Here is a 16,953-nt window from a genome sequence, read left to right as displayed (position 1 = left end):
ATTTTATTCCTTTACACTTTCAAATTAACTAGTTTTTAATATTACATACAGCTAAATTTACGTGTTTAAATTAGTCGCTTTTTATCTATATTATTATAGAAATAAAAATTTATATTATAAAAACAAGTAAAATAATTATTTTTTATTAAATGGGTTGAATTAATTTTTAAGATGTTGGTTTAAAATATAATTTAGCATATTAATTCGACTCATTATAATTTAAATTCATAGAGTTATATTTAACTTAATTTAATTTCATATACTGTTTATAAGTTAAACAATGGATTTTAAAAAGGAAATTCATATCCGTTTTACCGTATATATTTAATACCTTGTGATTATCCTTATTAATAATGTTGTCTTTAAAATTTGAATTTGTGTGATATCACTAACTTAAATTTTTTTTATAAAATTAACATATTTTTTAGTGCTAAAAAGTTGTGCTAATAAAAACTTGTTTCTTTTTTTTTTTTCAAGCCATTTACTTGTCTTTTGTTTTTTTCTTCTCCTCATTTACTCCACATGTCTTCTCTCTTTTCAATTTGTAGATTTATTTCATGAATATTTTTGTTGTATTCACAAGTTGTGATGGACAAATGATAGTCTCTGTTATTCACTAAAACTCCATTAGCTACTAGTAGTTTTTTCTTGGAAAGTGGGTGGCTCTTCGTCAGCTATTTAATCTGTTTCTATTTCGAGAGTATTTCAAAATAATAAATAATTTTATGAGTCAAATTAGACTGGTGTTATTTTAAGTTTTATATTTTTTTCATTGTTTAATAAGTTTTCAGTTTTAAAAATTTTTTCTGTTATTGTAGCACGTTTTTTATTGTTGTTTATGCATGTAACCTTAGTTTTACAAGTGGTTTTAAAGATAGTTTTATTGTCGTCCTCTCTAGTTTGGTGAATGCTCGACTCTTTTGTCCATTTTTTCTCGCCGCTTTGAACCGTCCGAGGTTAATTTTTTATCGTATAAAGTGCTTGCAATCACTTAATGTATGTCGTACTTGAGTTATGACAAAGTCAATTGTCAACGTGTCATGATATTCTATTGATTCTAACATTTGTTGTGATAATAAAATTAATTTTTCACCATTTACAACAAATATTTATTATTTTTTTCCTAAATTATATAGTTCCTTTCGTTAAATGAATTAATGTAATTACTTAAAAAAAATCATTTTGCTGGATTTCTAACAAAGAAAAATCTTTGTGCTCATATCAAAAATAGAATAATTAAAATATACTTTCAATTACATGTGTAGTACTTCTACCTCTTTGATTTATGGAATATATATTTATCACAAATAAAAGCAAGATTTTAGTCACGTGCAAAGCACGAGGTAGGGGATTCTCAAAACAGCGAAGGCAAATTCTAGGAGCTACCCCCCTCACTCATTCATTCTCTGCAACAAAAAAAGCTCCCTCATTTTCCTTGGATAATTTAAGTAAATTATAATTTCAGAAAAAGAAATAAGTAAAATTAATCTATTAAAAAAAATTAGGCAAGTATTTTAGAAAAAGGCAGCCTACAACCCTTTATTCTGATTATTTTAGGATCACTATAAAAACCCCGTTCTAGGGCTCCGTCTCTTCCTTTCTGTGATTCAAATCCCCAATTTGAAGCCACCTGCCTGCCCCTTTCTCAATTCGCCGGAATGAAGCTCATCATCAAAACCCTAAAAGGCAGTCACTTTGAAATTAGGGTTCAGCCCAATGATACCGTAATCCCCCCATCTCTCTACTTCTCACTACATCCTCCCACTTTTGTGTCGCTGTTTAATTATGGTACTATTAGGGTTTAAAATTTTGGCTGAAAGGTTCATTTCTTGTTTATTTGCTATTTTTATTAAACCAGGTTATGGCTGTGAAGAAAAACATAGAGGATATACAAGGGAAAGACAATTATCCATGTGGGCAACAGCTGTTGATTCATAATGGGAAGGTTTTGAAAGATGAAACTACTTTAGCTGAAAATAAAGTATCTGAGGATGGTTTTCTGGTTGTCATGCTTAGCAAGGTATATATTAAAAAAAAAAACCTTTTTATTAGTGTATATATATATTTACTTTTATTCTCTTTTTCCTAGTGTGTTTTTTTTTCCTTTACTTTGATAGCTACTTGCATATGTGATATGATCTCCATGATGGGAATTTGATGAAAAGGTGTTTTAAGTAATATAATTTCTGGGTAGCTTAATGAATTCATTATCCTTATGGAGGGTTAATTTTGGCAATTGAATTGATTTTAGCAAGGAATTTACCTAAAGGAAGACTCAGATTGGATCCTGAGGATACTTGTTAGTTATTTGCTTGCAATTCCTGTTAACAAGCTGCCCTGGTTGTTTGAAAGTGATGTTTATGGTATACTAGAGAGCTTTCATTGGAAGTTTTAGGCTTTATTCTGCAAAAAACAGTGTGACATATTTCATGATTGCATTTTATTATCTTCTTCTATAGAGTGAAGTAGTTTAATATCTCTGAATAATTTTTTTTTTTAAATTATTCTGGTTTACCCGGACCTCTTTGTATGCACTTGAAGTTTCTATTATTTACTTATATATTTCCAATTCATTGGTGTTTTTTGGCAGAGCAAGTCTTTGGGTTCAACTGGAGCCTCTTCTGCTCAGGTTTCCGCATTCGTGTTAATCATTCTTATTATTAGGTTGAGCATTATGTTCCAGTTTATGTATATAACCAACCTTTTGATTGTCTTCCCCAACAGCCTGCTTCATCAACTCCATCTACCACTGTTCCTGCTTCTGCGCCTTCTTCAAATTCTACACCTGCCACAGGAGCTCCTGCACAAGCATCGTAAGTTCATTCAGATATTTTTGTTCCTAGGTAGTTCCTTGATTTCCATTTGGTTGGTATTTTCAACTTTTCAAGAACTTCATTATGGTCTCATTTAGGGGGCCAAATAAAAGACTCACATTGCTGGCAATGCAGCTAAGACAGCACTTATTACTTACATTCTCATCCTTTTTGTTTGTTGTATACCTAACAATTATATGAAGAATCAGTTATTTCATTACTTCTCGATTAGATTAGGAATATTTTTCCCGGAAAGTTGACATATTATTTCTTCCATGTCTCAGTACTGAAGTTGACAATTGCTATTCCCCTTATTGAAACCCGAAAAAATAAAAGATGTGGTGGTCATATTTTTTTCCTCCTAGGTTGGCTTCGTAAGAGCACCTTTGAACTTGCATAATTCTGACCTGTTAACTTTTTTTCCTGAACTCAGCAGTACAACTGTTAATTGAAAAATAATGCACTGATTTTTAGTTTGCTTGGTACTTTTATTATGAGCTTTGTTATTGTAATAGGTATATAGTTGTCTGTTTTATTTTGATTGTCTATTGACCAACAATACTAGAAGTATTCTCCATTCTAGAAGTTGTAAGAAACTGCCAGGCGTTATCTGATTGTTTGTCCTTCTTTCTTCCTTTAAAGAATGTATATCGAAGTTCCCTCTACCTCTCTACCACATCTCCTTTCTGGTATTTTCTGAAGATTTTTTTAATTGGAAAATATTTTCTTAACTTGTTGCAGTCAACAAACCGATACCTATAGTCAAGCTGCTTCGAATTTAGTTGCTGGTAATAATCTTGAGCAGACTATCCAACAATTGATGGATATGGGTGGAGGCAATTGGGACAAAGAAACTGTAACTCGTGCACTTCGGGCTGCTTATAACAACCCAGAGCGAGCAGTGGATTATCTATATTCTGTATGTCTAAAAACTTTATGAATGCATCTAAGGCTATTTTCTAACATTAATTTTTATGTGATTATGGTACTGTTTTATCTTCAGGGGATTCCTGAATCAGCAGAAGTGGCAGTGCCAGTGGCTCATTTTTCTATAAGTCAGACTACTGAAACTGGTGCTGCCCCTGCTGCTCCTGTTTCAGGGGCTCCTAATTCTTCACCTTTGAATATGTTTCCTCAGGTAAAACGTTATATTGTTGATGTCCTTCAATTACACAGTAAATTTTATTGGTTCTTGGGTGATTTTTGTTGGTTATTATTTTTATTCCTAACTTGCTGAGATAATACTAGGAAACACTTTCTGGGGCTGCTGCTGGTGGAGATGGATCCCTGGATTTCCTCCGGAACAACCAACAGGTTTCATTTTTTTTTTTTTTTGCTTTCTCCTCTACTGTGAAGACTTTAACTTATTTTACAAATACTAACTGCATCTTTGCTTGCATTTAGTTCCAAGCGTTGCGATCAATGGTGCAATCGAACCCACAAATTCTGCAGGTTCGTATCTCTATGTTTTAACTAGTATTAAGCATTGAACCTAGAACCTATTTGCAATAAGTGGAGGATCTCAAATTGAATATAAGATCACAGGAAACCAAGTTTAATAGATCTGAGATAATATCATTTAACGCCCACCTTTAGCTCAATAAAGGCATATACATGGACAACTGTATGTGGATTAGTCAAGTACGCAGGAAGAGCAAAACGCAACTGGGCTATATGATACAAGCATCTACCCTAAAACAAATTGATGAAATATAGAAGGTTCAACATGATTGTAGAACCATATGGAAGTTTTATTCAGTAGATGCATGATAACACCACTTAATAACAGGCAAAACATCAGTAGAAGTTTTATTCAGTAGATGCATGATCTGCTTCTATTTGCAGCCTATGCTACAAGAGCTTGGAAAGCAAAACCCCCAGCTTTTAAGACTAATTCAAGAGCATCATGCAGAATTTCTTCAGCTAATAAATGAGCCTCTTGAAGGTTCTGAAGGGTGAGTACTTACTAGATATCGTCATGCCATCTATGCATCAACTTAGCATTGTTAAAAACTTAAAACTGGTGCTTTCAGGGATATATTTGATCAGGCTGAACAAGAAATGCCTCATGCTGTCAATGTTACCCCGGCAGAACAGGAGGCCATTGAACGAGTACGCTAACCAGTTGCTATTCCTTTTTCTTTTTTTTTTTGTAATCTATTTTATTTGGATCAACTTGAACGTTTAATGATTAGTATTTCGTTTTTTGTTTGTAGCTTGAAGCAATGGGATTTGATAGAGCCCTTGTGATTGAAGCCTTTTTGGCTTGTGATCGGAACGAGGAATTGGCAGCAAACTATTTGTTGGAAAATGGTGGAGATTTTGAGGACTGAAGGTGGAATCTTTAACTTGGTTTGATTCATAGTTTTGATCGAAGTAGATGGATATGAGTTAATATAATTTGGCATGTTTGAATGGGCACTATCAGGGATTAAGCATTGATAAACTAATGTGTTTGATCAAAATTGTTTCTAATATATAGGCTTATCAAAAATTCATTTTATTTCGTCAAAACATGTTCTGTAGAGTAACCTATTGTTGTTTCTGATGTTGATCATACAGGGTTCTTGGAGGGATCAACATAATTATATGAATGAATTTCAGGGGGCAAAATTTAAATTTCTAATTTTTTTATTGTGAGATTTTATTTAATTATGGATTAAAAAGAAATCCACTTAAAGGTAACTTGGGATTGAGTTAAATTTTTGGATTTGGATTTGGTAAATCCAACAGTAAGAACTTGAAATTCCATTTGAAATCAAGATTTTACAAATTAAAGAGTCAAATTTTAACTTAGTTGGATAAATATCAGATTGTCAATGTAGTTTTCCTTAACAAAATATGACAAAGTGTCGGATATATTTGAATATGTCTTATTTGGTTGATTTTGTTAGAAGGTATAATTTTGTAATTTGGTAAATTTATTTAAAAATATATTTTATTATATTGATTTTAATAATATACAAACTGTTAAATTTTTCAATTGATAAATAGTTAATATTAGCTAAACATGATTAATTGAAAATCACATACTATAATTGGAAAAATAAACAAAGCAAGTGCATGGGCCGGGCTGGGCCCATAAAAAATTTGGACCGTTTTCAAGGCCTGGGCCTGGCCCGAGAAAAAAATAGTAGGCCCGAGCTTGGCCCGGCCTGGCCCGGTTATATTAATTTTTTTTGTTTTTTTATTAAATAAAAAATTTTAAAATATAATAAATCAAATACATTTAAAACATAAAAACAAATATTAAAACAAAAAATAAATAAATAATGGGACTAAAATAATTATTAAAATAATACATAAATTAAATATATAATAAAAAGTAATTATATTAAAATTGAAACAAATTTAAACTAAATTAAGAATTAAATTATATTAATAACAAAAGTTTTACAATATCAAAATAACATCAAAACAACAAAAAAAGTAAAGTAGAAGTACTAAAGTTATTTAAAATTAAAAATAAAAAAATTTTAAAATAATTTAATATTAAAATCGGGCAGGGCCGGGCTTGGGCCAAAAAATCTTACCCAAGGCCCGGCCCATTTTCTAAACGGGCCTCGTTTTTTGTCCAAGCCCGTTTTTCGGGCCTATATTTTTACCCAAACCCTCCCATTTTTCGGGCGGGCCTTCGGGGCGAGCCGAGCCGCCCGGCCCATGCACACCTCTAGTGTTATCCACTAGTCCAGTCTCAATTCAGGGATTATAAAAAAAATTTATTTTATTTACAAAGTATTTTATATGATTATGATGAAGTTTGTATCTTTTCATACTTTTATAAATTAATAAAAATTTGTTCATAATTTTGAACCAAATATGACATCATCATGTGTATATTTTTTTTTATTTTTCTTTTTGGTGTAAAAATTTCATGATTAAATATTTCTAAAAGTAGACTATTGCTAGCTGGAAAAATTGATACTTCTTTTAAGGTTCCTATCGAATCTAAATTACATTCTCTAAATGGGTCTCACGTTTAAGTGTCAATATATTGCTTTGCACAATTAACCAATATCTTAATGGTTTCCATACAACTCTATAGAATTTCTTGGGAAACAAATAAATACCTATACCTGTTTTTCCACAAGTGCCATGCTATCAAACCAAAGAGATTAGCCCAAGGGACCTTAACTCTTGGCACCCATTCCCGATTTCCTAAATTTTACTCAACCCACTTCAAGAGACTACCTGAGAAAAAGTCTGATTGACGATCTTTGAGCACTATGCTCAGCTAAATTTCTTTAGTAACCTAACAGTCTCTGAGGACATGCAAGATATCTTTTATTATGGTGGCACACTAGATAAGAAACATTCTAGACTATTTCCCATTACAAGTGCTCAAGGTTAGTAAATAAGTAAATAACCGTTGCGTATAAACATATTTATTGTATAATTTTCATTCACTTGTGCCATAAATTTGGTAGTAGTTAAGGTTGTTATTATATGAAAATTGGTTATAAAAAATTATTTATATATTAAATATAGTTAAATTCTAATTAAATTTATCTCTATTATATAATTTATATCGATAAAGAGATGTCAACCAAATTTGTATCTTATGATTAAAGCAAAATATTTAATAAAAAAACTTAAATAGATGAGATAAAAACTTAGCTTAGTAATACACAAAACTTCTTTTTATCATTAACCTAATTCTGTTAATTCATAAAATTTAGTACCTCTAACTTTTTTTAAATCAAAACTTGATCTTTGTAACTGCACTAGAATCTAATTTAGTTATAGACTGTGACTTTTTTTTTAAAATATTCTTTAAGTTTTTAGTTTTTCTAGTTTCAGTTTACTCTCTCTTATTTAAAAATTATGATACTTGTTGCCCGCCATGCTTTAGTAAAAATAATTAAAAGGGTATTCGTAAAATTAGACTTCAAAATACTAACGACGATAGGTCATTTAATATTCAGCTTTTTATGTATCTGATGTAGCAAGTTTTTGAGGCTTTTGACAATAGTTTATTAATTAATCTATGTTTATCGTCAAATTAATTTGATCCATGTTTTTAAATTTTTTAATGTTATTATTACTCTATTTGTTTTTTACTATTTGGATATTTTTGACAAACAATGATATTTGTGCATCTAGTGATATTATTTTATGTGTATTCATTGTTTAGGGTTATTTAACTTAAGAAAAAAAAACAAAAATCATAAAAACGAGATGAAAACGCCAAATGGTGGAGAAATGTGGACCGCACTATCCATGTTCCCACACTCCTCGGGTTTTTGTTTGTTATGATTAAACCACCTTTGGACTTTTCCAAAATGTTCAAAACCGTCCTCCGAATTTTGGCCCAATTAAAACCCTTTTCACTTTTTTTTGGCCTTTTGAAAAAAAATATAATTTAAATTTAAATTTTTTATTTTTAGTCCTTTCACATTAAATCGGATTATGTATATTTTTTAAATAAAAAATTATTTGTCTAATCAATTAATATTGAACACTTTTATTTCTTTCTCTGAATTTCCAATTTTTTTATTTAAAAAAAGGCATAATAATTTTTTTATCCTCAAACTATATAAAAAAAGGTCATTTTAATCCTTTTCTTTTTCCGCTTCATTTAGTCTTTTTACTTTTGGTTTTTGTCAAATTGCCCAAAATTGATGCTGAGATGGCATCTAATATTGCAATATTGCAATCCACATGTAAATTTCAAATTAAAAAAAGATTAACATTTCAAAAAATAATAAAAATTATAATTTAAAAAATAATAGGTAAAAATTTCAAATTAGAAAAAAATATAAAAAGTATAACAATTTAAAAAAAACTCAAAAATTATATATAATAATTTGTAAAATTCAGAAGAAAAAAAATCAAAAGAAGAAAAAATTCAAAAAACATATTCGCTCCTACTTCTTTATCATCACCATCTTCTCCTACCAAGTAAAAGACTTCAAGCCACGCCCCACAAACCCCTTTTCCCCCTCAATTGCAACTTTTTATTCTAAAAGAAAAATAAAATTTGTTCATTGAATCATCAATCAGGTTTTGTTTCCCATTGTTTTCACCATCGTTGCCAACAACACAACACCCCATTGTCAAACCTCCATACCAGAACTGTAGAACATAAGTCCCACAGTCAGTAAAACCTCCATTTTTTCTTTCCATCTCTCCTCCCTCATTGATCGCCTAAACCCATCCCTTTAACTAAAGCCTAAATCAGCAAAAAACATGGTTTAAGACAAGAAGCAAAACTTTTCAGTAATCTTTTTGAGCAATCAATAATTTTCGCCCAAATCCAATTTATACGCTTCGAGTATTTTTTTTTAATGATCTGAGAGGTCAAAGGAAAGTCTTGGTGGAGAGAAGGCTATGTCTAGAATCAAAAGATAATCCGAAGGTGGGTTCAAGAGATCGAACTTCCATTTTTCGAGGCTAGAGAGGAGATGTGGTAAGGTTTCAAGAAAGATTTCAGAAAACCAAAATGAAGAAGCAAAAGAAAAGAGACGAGATTTAGTTTGTTGCTAACATTGGATTGAATGGAGGACAATGAGAGATGGTGTTGACTATTTGAGCAGCAGCGGCAATCTTAAGCAAGTTTCAGCAATGGTGCTAAAACGATAAAACGTTTAGAGTTTTTTTTTTTTTTAGTATTTTTATTTTTAAATATAATTAATTAATGATGTGGCTGGTTGCCACATGGATGCCACATCAGCATCAATCATCTATTTTATCAAAGTTAATTGACTGTTAATTTTTCCATCCAATTCTGGATATTTTGACAAAATAAAAAATTAAAAAGACTAGATGAAGCGAAAAAAGAAGAAGAAAGAACTAAAATGATATTAAATCAAAGGAGTAGAAGGAGTAAATTATTAGAATAAAAAGTTATGGATTAAATTTTAAATATGAGAAGAATACAGGGACTGAGAGCATAATTAGACAAAGAAAAAAACTTTAATTCATTTCGTATTTGGTGGAGGCATTTGCCCATAAAGTACCAGTTTTGTTGTTTTGTTCTCGTTTCTATGGTAACGTCCCCCTTCCACTGAGAAATAAAGGAGAAGACAAATGGAGAAGAGGGTTTAAAAAGATCGATTAAATATAAATACTCATTGTTTGCTTCTTCCCTTTGATCTTCCTGCCTTGATTTTCTCATCTGTAAGTGTTATCTATTCTTTTCTTTTTACTGTTTTACAGATCTGGGATTTGTTTATTTTGTTGATGGTAGAGATGAGTTTTTGAATTTGACCTTCGTTTGACAGAAATATCCATTGATCATCAAGGTTATTTTTGGTTAATTGTTTGTGGTGGGATTTGTTTTTTTTCCCTTTTTCGGCTTTTAAGGATCTGAGTTTTAACAAGATGATTGATTTCACTATTGGGAATTTGAGATCAAGAAATAGAAAGGATCTGTTACGATCTGTCACAATTAGGGGCGGTTTAGGGTTCTACGTCCATCTTTTAGAAACAATTGAAGCATACAAGGGTTTTCAGGTGATATCACAATTCAACATTGTCAAACCTAAATTCTTTACATTTATGCATACATAAGTATATATACACACACATACATGTATATATTTGTTTGACAGTTGTGGTTTCCTGGCTTTTTGACACATTTGAAGGTTTTATCAGGCTTCAAGCTCGGATTCGAGTTAGACTGGTCTAAATATGTTTCGTAATCTGTTAAGAGACTGTTAATCTTTTATATATTCTGATGTATGCCTCAGTAGATATGATAGTGTCAAAGAGTGAAAATTGTTTGTATATATATATATTTATATATATACATAAACACTTGGTTGATGTAAGTTCTTTATAATTGCATCTCTTCTTTACATTGTTTTGTTAGTAGGTTCATGCTTGATCATGAGGATCTTGTGGTCTTTCGAGCCTTTTGTCTTTTTAACTCTGGTGTTGCATGATTGCAGATCACATTGGTTGAGGACTTTTAATCGTCTCTCTAAGAAATGGTTCTGGACGGAATTGTATCATCTCCCCTTCGAAGGTCAGCATCAACGAGGAGGCAATCCTCGAGAGATGAATTCGGTAGCTGGTCGACACTTGTTGAGAGGCATAGGTTCCTCTTAACAGCATTGGGACTGTTAGCATTCCTCTGTACTATCTACCTTTATTTTGCCGTTACTTTAGGGGCCACGGATACATGTTCTGGGTTGAAAGGAACAGAGAAAGCAACATGTAATCTGCAGCATGTAAGCTCCACTGTCTCCCATGGGAAACTCAAATTCCTGTGACATTCTTCATGCTATGTATTTTACAAGTTGCTTTTATTAATTAAACTTATAATCTGAGCATCTTAATATATATACTTAAAGCATCGTAAATTGCAGCAGAAAAATCGACCTTTCTTTTTCGATATTATTATACACAAACAAGTAAAACCCTAAGCCAAGGAACTAGTGAAAATTGACTTCTCAACTCTTAAATTAAAATTGATTAGTGCATTCTATCATCTAAGAAAATCAAGGCTCAATTCACTAGGAACAAAAAGTTCTCAAATTTAATATACCAACAAAGTACACCTTAACAAGCTGAAACAACTAGAAGCAAAATTCAGTGAGCATATATTCAATTTGACCTAATAATTAATTATTTAAGGCCGAAAGAGATAGAGAAGATACCATGGCTGAAAATTGATGGCAAAGAAATCGAAGCTCTGCACTGATCTGTTGCAGGAAAGAAATTAAGAAACCCTTTCGGAGAAGTTGTGGTTTAGGGGTTTTAATTTTCATAAGTAGAAGTCGGTGTAAGGGTCCGACTCTATCTACATGGGTCAAGAGGACCGGGCTTTTGCACTTGCAGTTCAAACAACGCTTATGCTTATCTCACGTGTTTGGCGCGCGGTTTTTGGAAAATTTTCCAAATCCATAATCACAAACCTTCTACTTCCGGCTTATCCCGCGCCAATAGGCGCCAGATCGCACGGATCAATGCTCTAAGCCGTCCGATTAAAATAACCATCCAACGGTTATAAACCAATGAATCTTGCTATATAAATAAGCCTGAGTTCCTTTGTTAAAATTCAAATCAAAGTCAAAATTTCGCTTTGGGAGAGAGAAGAAAAAGGAGGGAACGAAAATGTCAGGTCGTGGGAAGGGAGGCAAAGGATTGGGAAAGGGAGGTGCGAAGAGACACAGGAAAGTACTAAGAGACAATATTCAAGGGATCACGAAGCCGGCCATTCGGAGGTTGGCTAGAAGAGGTGGAGTGAAGAGGATTAGCGGTCTCATTTACGAGGAAACGCGTGGCGTTCTCAAGATTTTCCTTGAAAATGTGATCCGTGATGCGGTCACTTACACTGAGCACGCTAGGAGGAAGACGGTTACTGCAATGGATGTAGTTTATGCTCTGAAAAGACAGGGCCGAACTCTTTACGGCTTTGGAGGCTAACTTTTCTTTTACAAAAGCAGCTGGATTTAGATCTCGTTGTTCCTTTTTTTTGGGGGGGGGTCAAGTAGCATAAGTTGATTTTTGATTCAAATCATTGGCGTTTGTATTGTCGGTTTCCTTGTTTGGCTTCTAAGAAAATATAGTAAGAAAGTAAATTTGAAAATGGAACTCTTTCTTGCATTAATCGGTCTTTGTTTTCTTATTTCCAAGATTATTTTTAACGCAATGACATACTAAGGAATCTCGATTGACAAAGAGGAAATGTATGGTTGATTTGTGAATTATTATTTCGCCTGTATGTCTTTGGTTTTTCCTAATTAGTGCGGTTAGCAAGCATTGTAAGAGTGTATAATATACATATAAATCTGAGGTAAGTGGGAGATTACTGAACTTTGAACATATGATAGCTCAGACTACTCTGGTATTAGAAATGGTTACTTCCATCTTCACCTCGCTGAAATCATTATACTTGAAAAAATAGAAGAGAATTTGTTCATCAAACTGGTTAAAGATGGGCTGAAATGATTACAGGCTACCTGATTTAGGCCTTGTAAGAAACAGACACCAATGGGCTTCTCAATGTAAATTTTGGGTTGAGGTTGAAGTCCATACCACAAAGAAATTATTGGCTTTCGATCATATTCATTGTATTGGCCGAGTTTGTAAATTTCCTATTCATTTTACAAACTCAGCTAATAATTTAATTCGAAATAAGATGATTTAATTGCTTTTAGCTTTTAACTTTTACGTTTGGAAACGATAATTATCAAAATACTTTTATTTATATTAATTATTTAAAAATATATAGAAATTAAATTAAATTATATTTTATGTATTATTATATTAAATTATTTAAATATAATGTATTATTATATTCAAGATTTTAAAATATTTTATGTACCATTAATTTTATATTTAAAAAGTATTTAAAATTTATGCTTCATGTATCGTTATATTAAATTATTTAAATATCATATAATTTTATTAGTTTTTAACTTTCTACTATCATGTCTAAAAAAAATATTTTAACCTTTAATTATAATTTTTGACAATAATAACGAATACTAAATATTAATAAATCACACTTTTTCACGATATTTTTCTACTACATTTTTCAGAAATATATTTTTTTAAAAAGCACATTTTATTGGGACAGCAATGAAAATTAGCCCTTAATTTAATATATTAGGGTTTGATGCTACCTGTAAAATGGCTAATAATAATGAAAGAAATATTCTGAATTTCAGCTAACCATTTAATACCTAAAAGCACGCGTACATGTAGCTTCCGTAAGAAGAATTCGCATATTTCCTCCTTTGACCCGTGATTTAGCAGCTACTGAAGAACCTAATTCATCTCTTATTGCGGCACCAAATCCTATCTTCCTGCCTTATCTACCCCAAACAGTTTTCATATTCAATTTCATAAAACCAGCCCATTGAACCAGAATAATGCTGTATGTTCAAAAAATACAATGATTTTTAAATCATTAATCTATTGATTATGTGCTTGTTGTGACTTGACTTAATCCATATATTGTTGCGGGTAAAAGCATTATGAATGTCTATGTACTAAAAGTCAGATTATATTTTGTTCCATTTACTCAACAAATGGGTAAATTAATCCGTATGCTTTAAATCAAAAAGTAAATTTGTCTCTTTTGTTAAAAAATTCATATATTTGTACTATTAAAAATTAATGTGGATAACGAAATAACAAGACAGTGACACATGGCGTGCCACGTATACAGCATACTAATATACAAAGACTAGTTTTTAACAGTAGAAATGTATGAAATTTTTAACAAAATAATCATTTTGCCCTTAAATCTAATGTATAATGACTCATTTTTTTTCATTTTCTGAGTAAAGAAAGCAAAATGCAATCTAGCTCTTGATATAGGATCCTACATAATACTTTTACTAGTGTTTCATGAAAACTCTAAATATTTAAACTTACATCCTCAAATACAAAAAAAGTGTATTATATTTATATTTGCAGCTTAGATGCCACTTGATGTAAAAGAAAACAGTTATCGATTATATATTTAGGGAGCAATTCGCAATTTCATTTATTACCTTAGGAATATGTTATATGACCCAATGTCCAATATTCGCTAAAAATTCTTCTAATGAGGCTAGAGTTTGAAACTATAAAGGAGGAATTTTGAATAGTTTTGACCACCTCTAAGCTATCAGCTTGAATCATCAAATTAAGGATCCGCCCATCAAGAAATCCCGCAATTCAAAACATTTACCTAAAAATTTCTCATATCTCATGATCCAATTTCCATTTTCATACCTTAAGACCCCCCCCCCCCAACCGCATCTAGACCAGACACGGCTTGTACCGCACCATCAATATATAATTTAATCAAACTCCAGTATCAATATGAAATTTCAACTTTAAACTTTTAATAAAAGGTTTGGATAATGAGCAGTCAATGCATGCATTAATTAAGTGATAGTCAATAATAATACCATAAACAATCATATTAAAAGCAAACATTTGGACCCTCAAAAAAACAAGAAGAAGAAGAAAAGAGCTAACATCTGGTACGAAAATGAGAAGGGTTAAATAATTGAGGACATGAAAGATGATTGATAGAATAGGGCCACAAATTCACGTAACCCTAAACGTACGTTACAAAAAATAAAAATAAAAATCAACAAAGGCCAATCAACTCCACACCTCTCTGATTAGAAAATGAGAAACAAAGAGCATAATTAAACTAGTAGGACCAAATTATAAGGAATTGAAATGTGACGATTCAAGCACGCGCTTTCATTCTAGATGAATCCAATTGCAGAAAAGGATGGGGGTAGAAAGTGGGACAACATTAACAAATAACCTTTTTTTGAAAACCATTTTACAGTGAAAAACGATTTTCATAAATGGCTGCACTGTGTGCACCTACATCCGAAAACGACTGCAGTGGAATGCAATCTCTTATGACTTTTCTATCCAATATTTTAAACATATATAAAAAGTCTCTCGGGTAGGCCACCTATTCTTTCTACATTACCAGTGGAGGTGGATCGCATCAAATCAGATCAGATGAATGTTGTTAAATTTATTATCGTTTCACCATTAATATATTTGTTTCATATTTATGATAAATGTTATACTAAAAGTCATTATTCCCTTTATAAAAGTGAAGGAAAAAAATTTAATTGTTGAAATTAAGTTTTATATTTAATATAATTTTATTATTTTTAATGATTTATATTTTTATAATTTTTTTAAAAAAATTAAATCTTTTTTTTATCATTTAAGAAGGCAAATTACAAATTTACCATATACAAACTTAAACTTTTATAAATTTACTTTTTTAGGGAGCCCCTGTCAACCTCCCCTTCAAGCCAGCATGTATTTTTGCCTCGCCCCATTCCTCTTTAATTTAATTTTTATTAGTTATTTACAATATTTTTAATTGTTCTAAAGATAAGTAAATATTTACACATAATTATTAAAAACATATATTTAAACTGAAAATATGTAAGTTTTTTTAACACAGTTATCACTATAATAGTTATATATAAAAAGGAAAAATAGTAAATTTATATAGTGGATTGAGGTAGGAGGTAAGAGGAGGTGGGTACTATTTAAAAAAATCCCACCTTACCCAACATTTTATCCACTTTTCATTTAAAATGAATCGATTCAAAATGCATTAGAAAATTTGTATTTTGTCATTTTTAACTTTTTCTTTTTTTATCCCATTAATATTTGGGAAACTATTTAAAGTTTAAACTTCATAAGCAATATTATTTAGTGGGTGAGAGTGACATACTCTTTTTGGGAATTTTTTTAAATGATATAGTAAAAATATATTTAAAAAGTTTTTGATATTTTTATTTCATCAGTTTAAAGGAATCGTACAATTCAGAGAGAAAAAAATTAGCAAACACTCATTGTAGATGGTGAAGGACAAGCTCTATCAACACAACAAAGGTTTTAGCCTCAGCATTAAGAGAGCATTAATGACACGTTGGTATTTGGCTTTGTCACAACTTAAGCACTTAATTCGATAATGAAATTAGCCCTGAATGGTCCAAAGTAGCGAGCAAAATTGATAAAAGAATCACGCATTCATTAAACTAGAGAAGACAACAACAAAGTCATCCCTAAAATCACTTGTAAAACTAAAATTACATGCATAAATATGGCTAAAAAAACGTGCTATAAGAATAGACAAAAACTTTTAAAACTGAAGACTTATTAAATAATTAAAAAATAAATATAAAAACATATAAAATTTAAGATAACACGAGCCCAAATCGACAAGTGAAATAATTTATTATTTTGAAATTCTCTCAAATCAGAAACAAATTAAAAAGTTGACGAAAACCCACCCACTTTCCAAGAAAAAACTATTAGTAGTCAATGGAGTTTTAGCAAACAACAAACACTATCACATGTCCATCACAAGTTGTGAAGATACTCATAAAATTAATTAGTAAACTGAAAAGAGAGAAGGCGTGTGTAGTGAATGAGAAGAAGAAAGAAAGAAAGAGTTGATGGAAAAAGAAAAAGACGGACGATAGCTAAGCTAAAGACTGACATCGTCGTTAAACAAAACAAAAGATAAGAAACAAACGACTTGGAGAAAAAAAAAAAGAAGTTTTTAAAGTTTTTTTTTGGTATAATAATTGTTGTGATGACTAAAATATTGTAGTTTGGTAGGGTGAAAGTGCAGCAGCAGGGTTTGCATTTGAAGGGAGAGAGGGGTTAAATATTATATTTGGAAAGAAAAAATAATATACAA

General features: G+C 31.0%; 3 protein-coding genes across 6 annotated transcripts; all 3 read left to right on the top strand.

The window, feature by feature from the left end:
* Positions 1–1,346: 1,346 nt before the first annotated feature.
* LOC107895745 (ubiquitin receptor RAD23b) lies at positions 1,347–5,439 on the top strand. Of its 3 annotated transcripts, XM_041079657.1 has the most exons (12): positions 1,389–1,724; positions 1,859–2,020; positions 2,591–2,629; positions 2,725–2,813; positions 3,555–3,732; positions 3,817–3,951; positions 4,062–4,127; positions 4,218–4,265; positions 4,659–4,768; positions 4,847–4,925; positions 5,030–5,148; positions 5,376–5,439. In XM_041079657.1, the coding sequence occupies exons 1-11, from the start codon at positions 1,659–1,661 to the stop codon at positions 5,144–5,146; spliced, it is 1,089 nt and encodes a 362-aa protein (XP_040935591.1). In that variant the 5' UTR covers positions 1,389–1,658; the 3' UTR covers positions 5,147–5,148; positions 5,376–5,439. The 3 variants fall into 3 exon arrangements, with proteins under 3 accessions (XP_040935592.1, XP_040935593.1, XP_040935591.1); XM_041079658.1 differs by lacking the exon at positions 5,376–5,439 and having other exon boundaries at positions 1,347–1,724; positions 5,030–5,327; XM_041079659.1 differs by lacking the exon at positions 5,376–5,439 and having other exon boundaries at positions 1,388–1,724; positions 5,009–5,327.
* Positions 5,440–9,684: 4,245 nt separating this feature from the next.
* On the top strand, positions 9,685–11,099 carry LOC121208585 (uncharacterized). 2 transcript variants are annotated; one of them, XM_041079655.1, is made up of 2 exons: positions 9,685–9,932; positions 10,706–11,099. In XM_041079655.1, the coding sequence occupies exon 2, from the start codon at positions 10,745–10,747 to the stop codon at positions 11,027–11,029; it is 285 nt and encodes a 94-aa protein (XP_040935589.1). In that variant the 5' UTR covers positions 9,685–9,932; positions 10,706–10,744; the 3' UTR covers positions 11,030–11,099. The 2 variants fall into 2 exon arrangements, with proteins under 2 accessions (XP_040935589.1, XP_040935590.1); XM_041079656.1 differs by lacking the exon at positions 9,685–9,932 and adding an exon at positions 9,942–10,268.
* Positions 11,100–11,804: 705 nt separating this feature from the next.
* LOC107913817 (histone H4) lies at positions 11,805–12,369 on the top strand. Its single transcript, XM_016842464.2, has one exon. It carries the CDS (start codon positions 11,874–11,876, stop codon positions 12,183–12,185), a length of 312 nt encoding a protein of 103 aa, XP_016697953.1. The 5' UTR covers positions 11,805–11,873; the 3' UTR covers positions 12,186–12,369.
* Positions 12,370–16,953: the final 4,584 nt, after the last annotated feature.

The sequence above is a fragment of the Gossypium hirsutum genome, chromosome A10, assembly GCF_007990345.1.
Source record: "Gossypium hirsutum isolate 1008001.06 chromosome A10, Gossypium_hirsutum_v2.1, whole genome shotgun sequence".
NCBI classification, from domain to species: domain Eukaryota; kingdom Viridiplantae; phylum Streptophyta; class Magnoliopsida; order Malvales; family Malvaceae; genus Gossypium; species Gossypium hirsutum.
This window is presented reverse-complemented; position numbering and strand designations above follow the sequence as displayed.

Coding starts and splice junctions, on each gene's coding strand:
- LOC107913817 (XM_016842464.2), top strand. CDS start 11,874: ATGTCAGGTCGTGGGAAGGGAGGCAAAGGATTGGGAAAGGGAGGTGCG.
- LOC107895745 (XM_041079657.1), top strand. CDS start 1,659: ATGAAGCTCATCATCAAAACCCTAAAAGGCAGTCACTTTGAAATTAGG. Junction 2,630..2,724: donor CTGGAGCCTCTTCTGCTCAG/GTTTCCGCATTC, acceptor CTTCCCCAACAG/CCTGCTTCATCAACTCCATC. Junction 4,769..4,846: donor CCTCTTGAAGGTTCTGAAGG/GTGAGTACTTAC, acceptor TGGTGCTTTCAG/GGATATATTTGATCAGGCTG.
- LOC121208585 (XM_041079655.1), top strand. CDS start 10,745: ATGGTTCTGGACGGAATTGTATCATCTCCCCTTCGAAGGTCAGCATCA.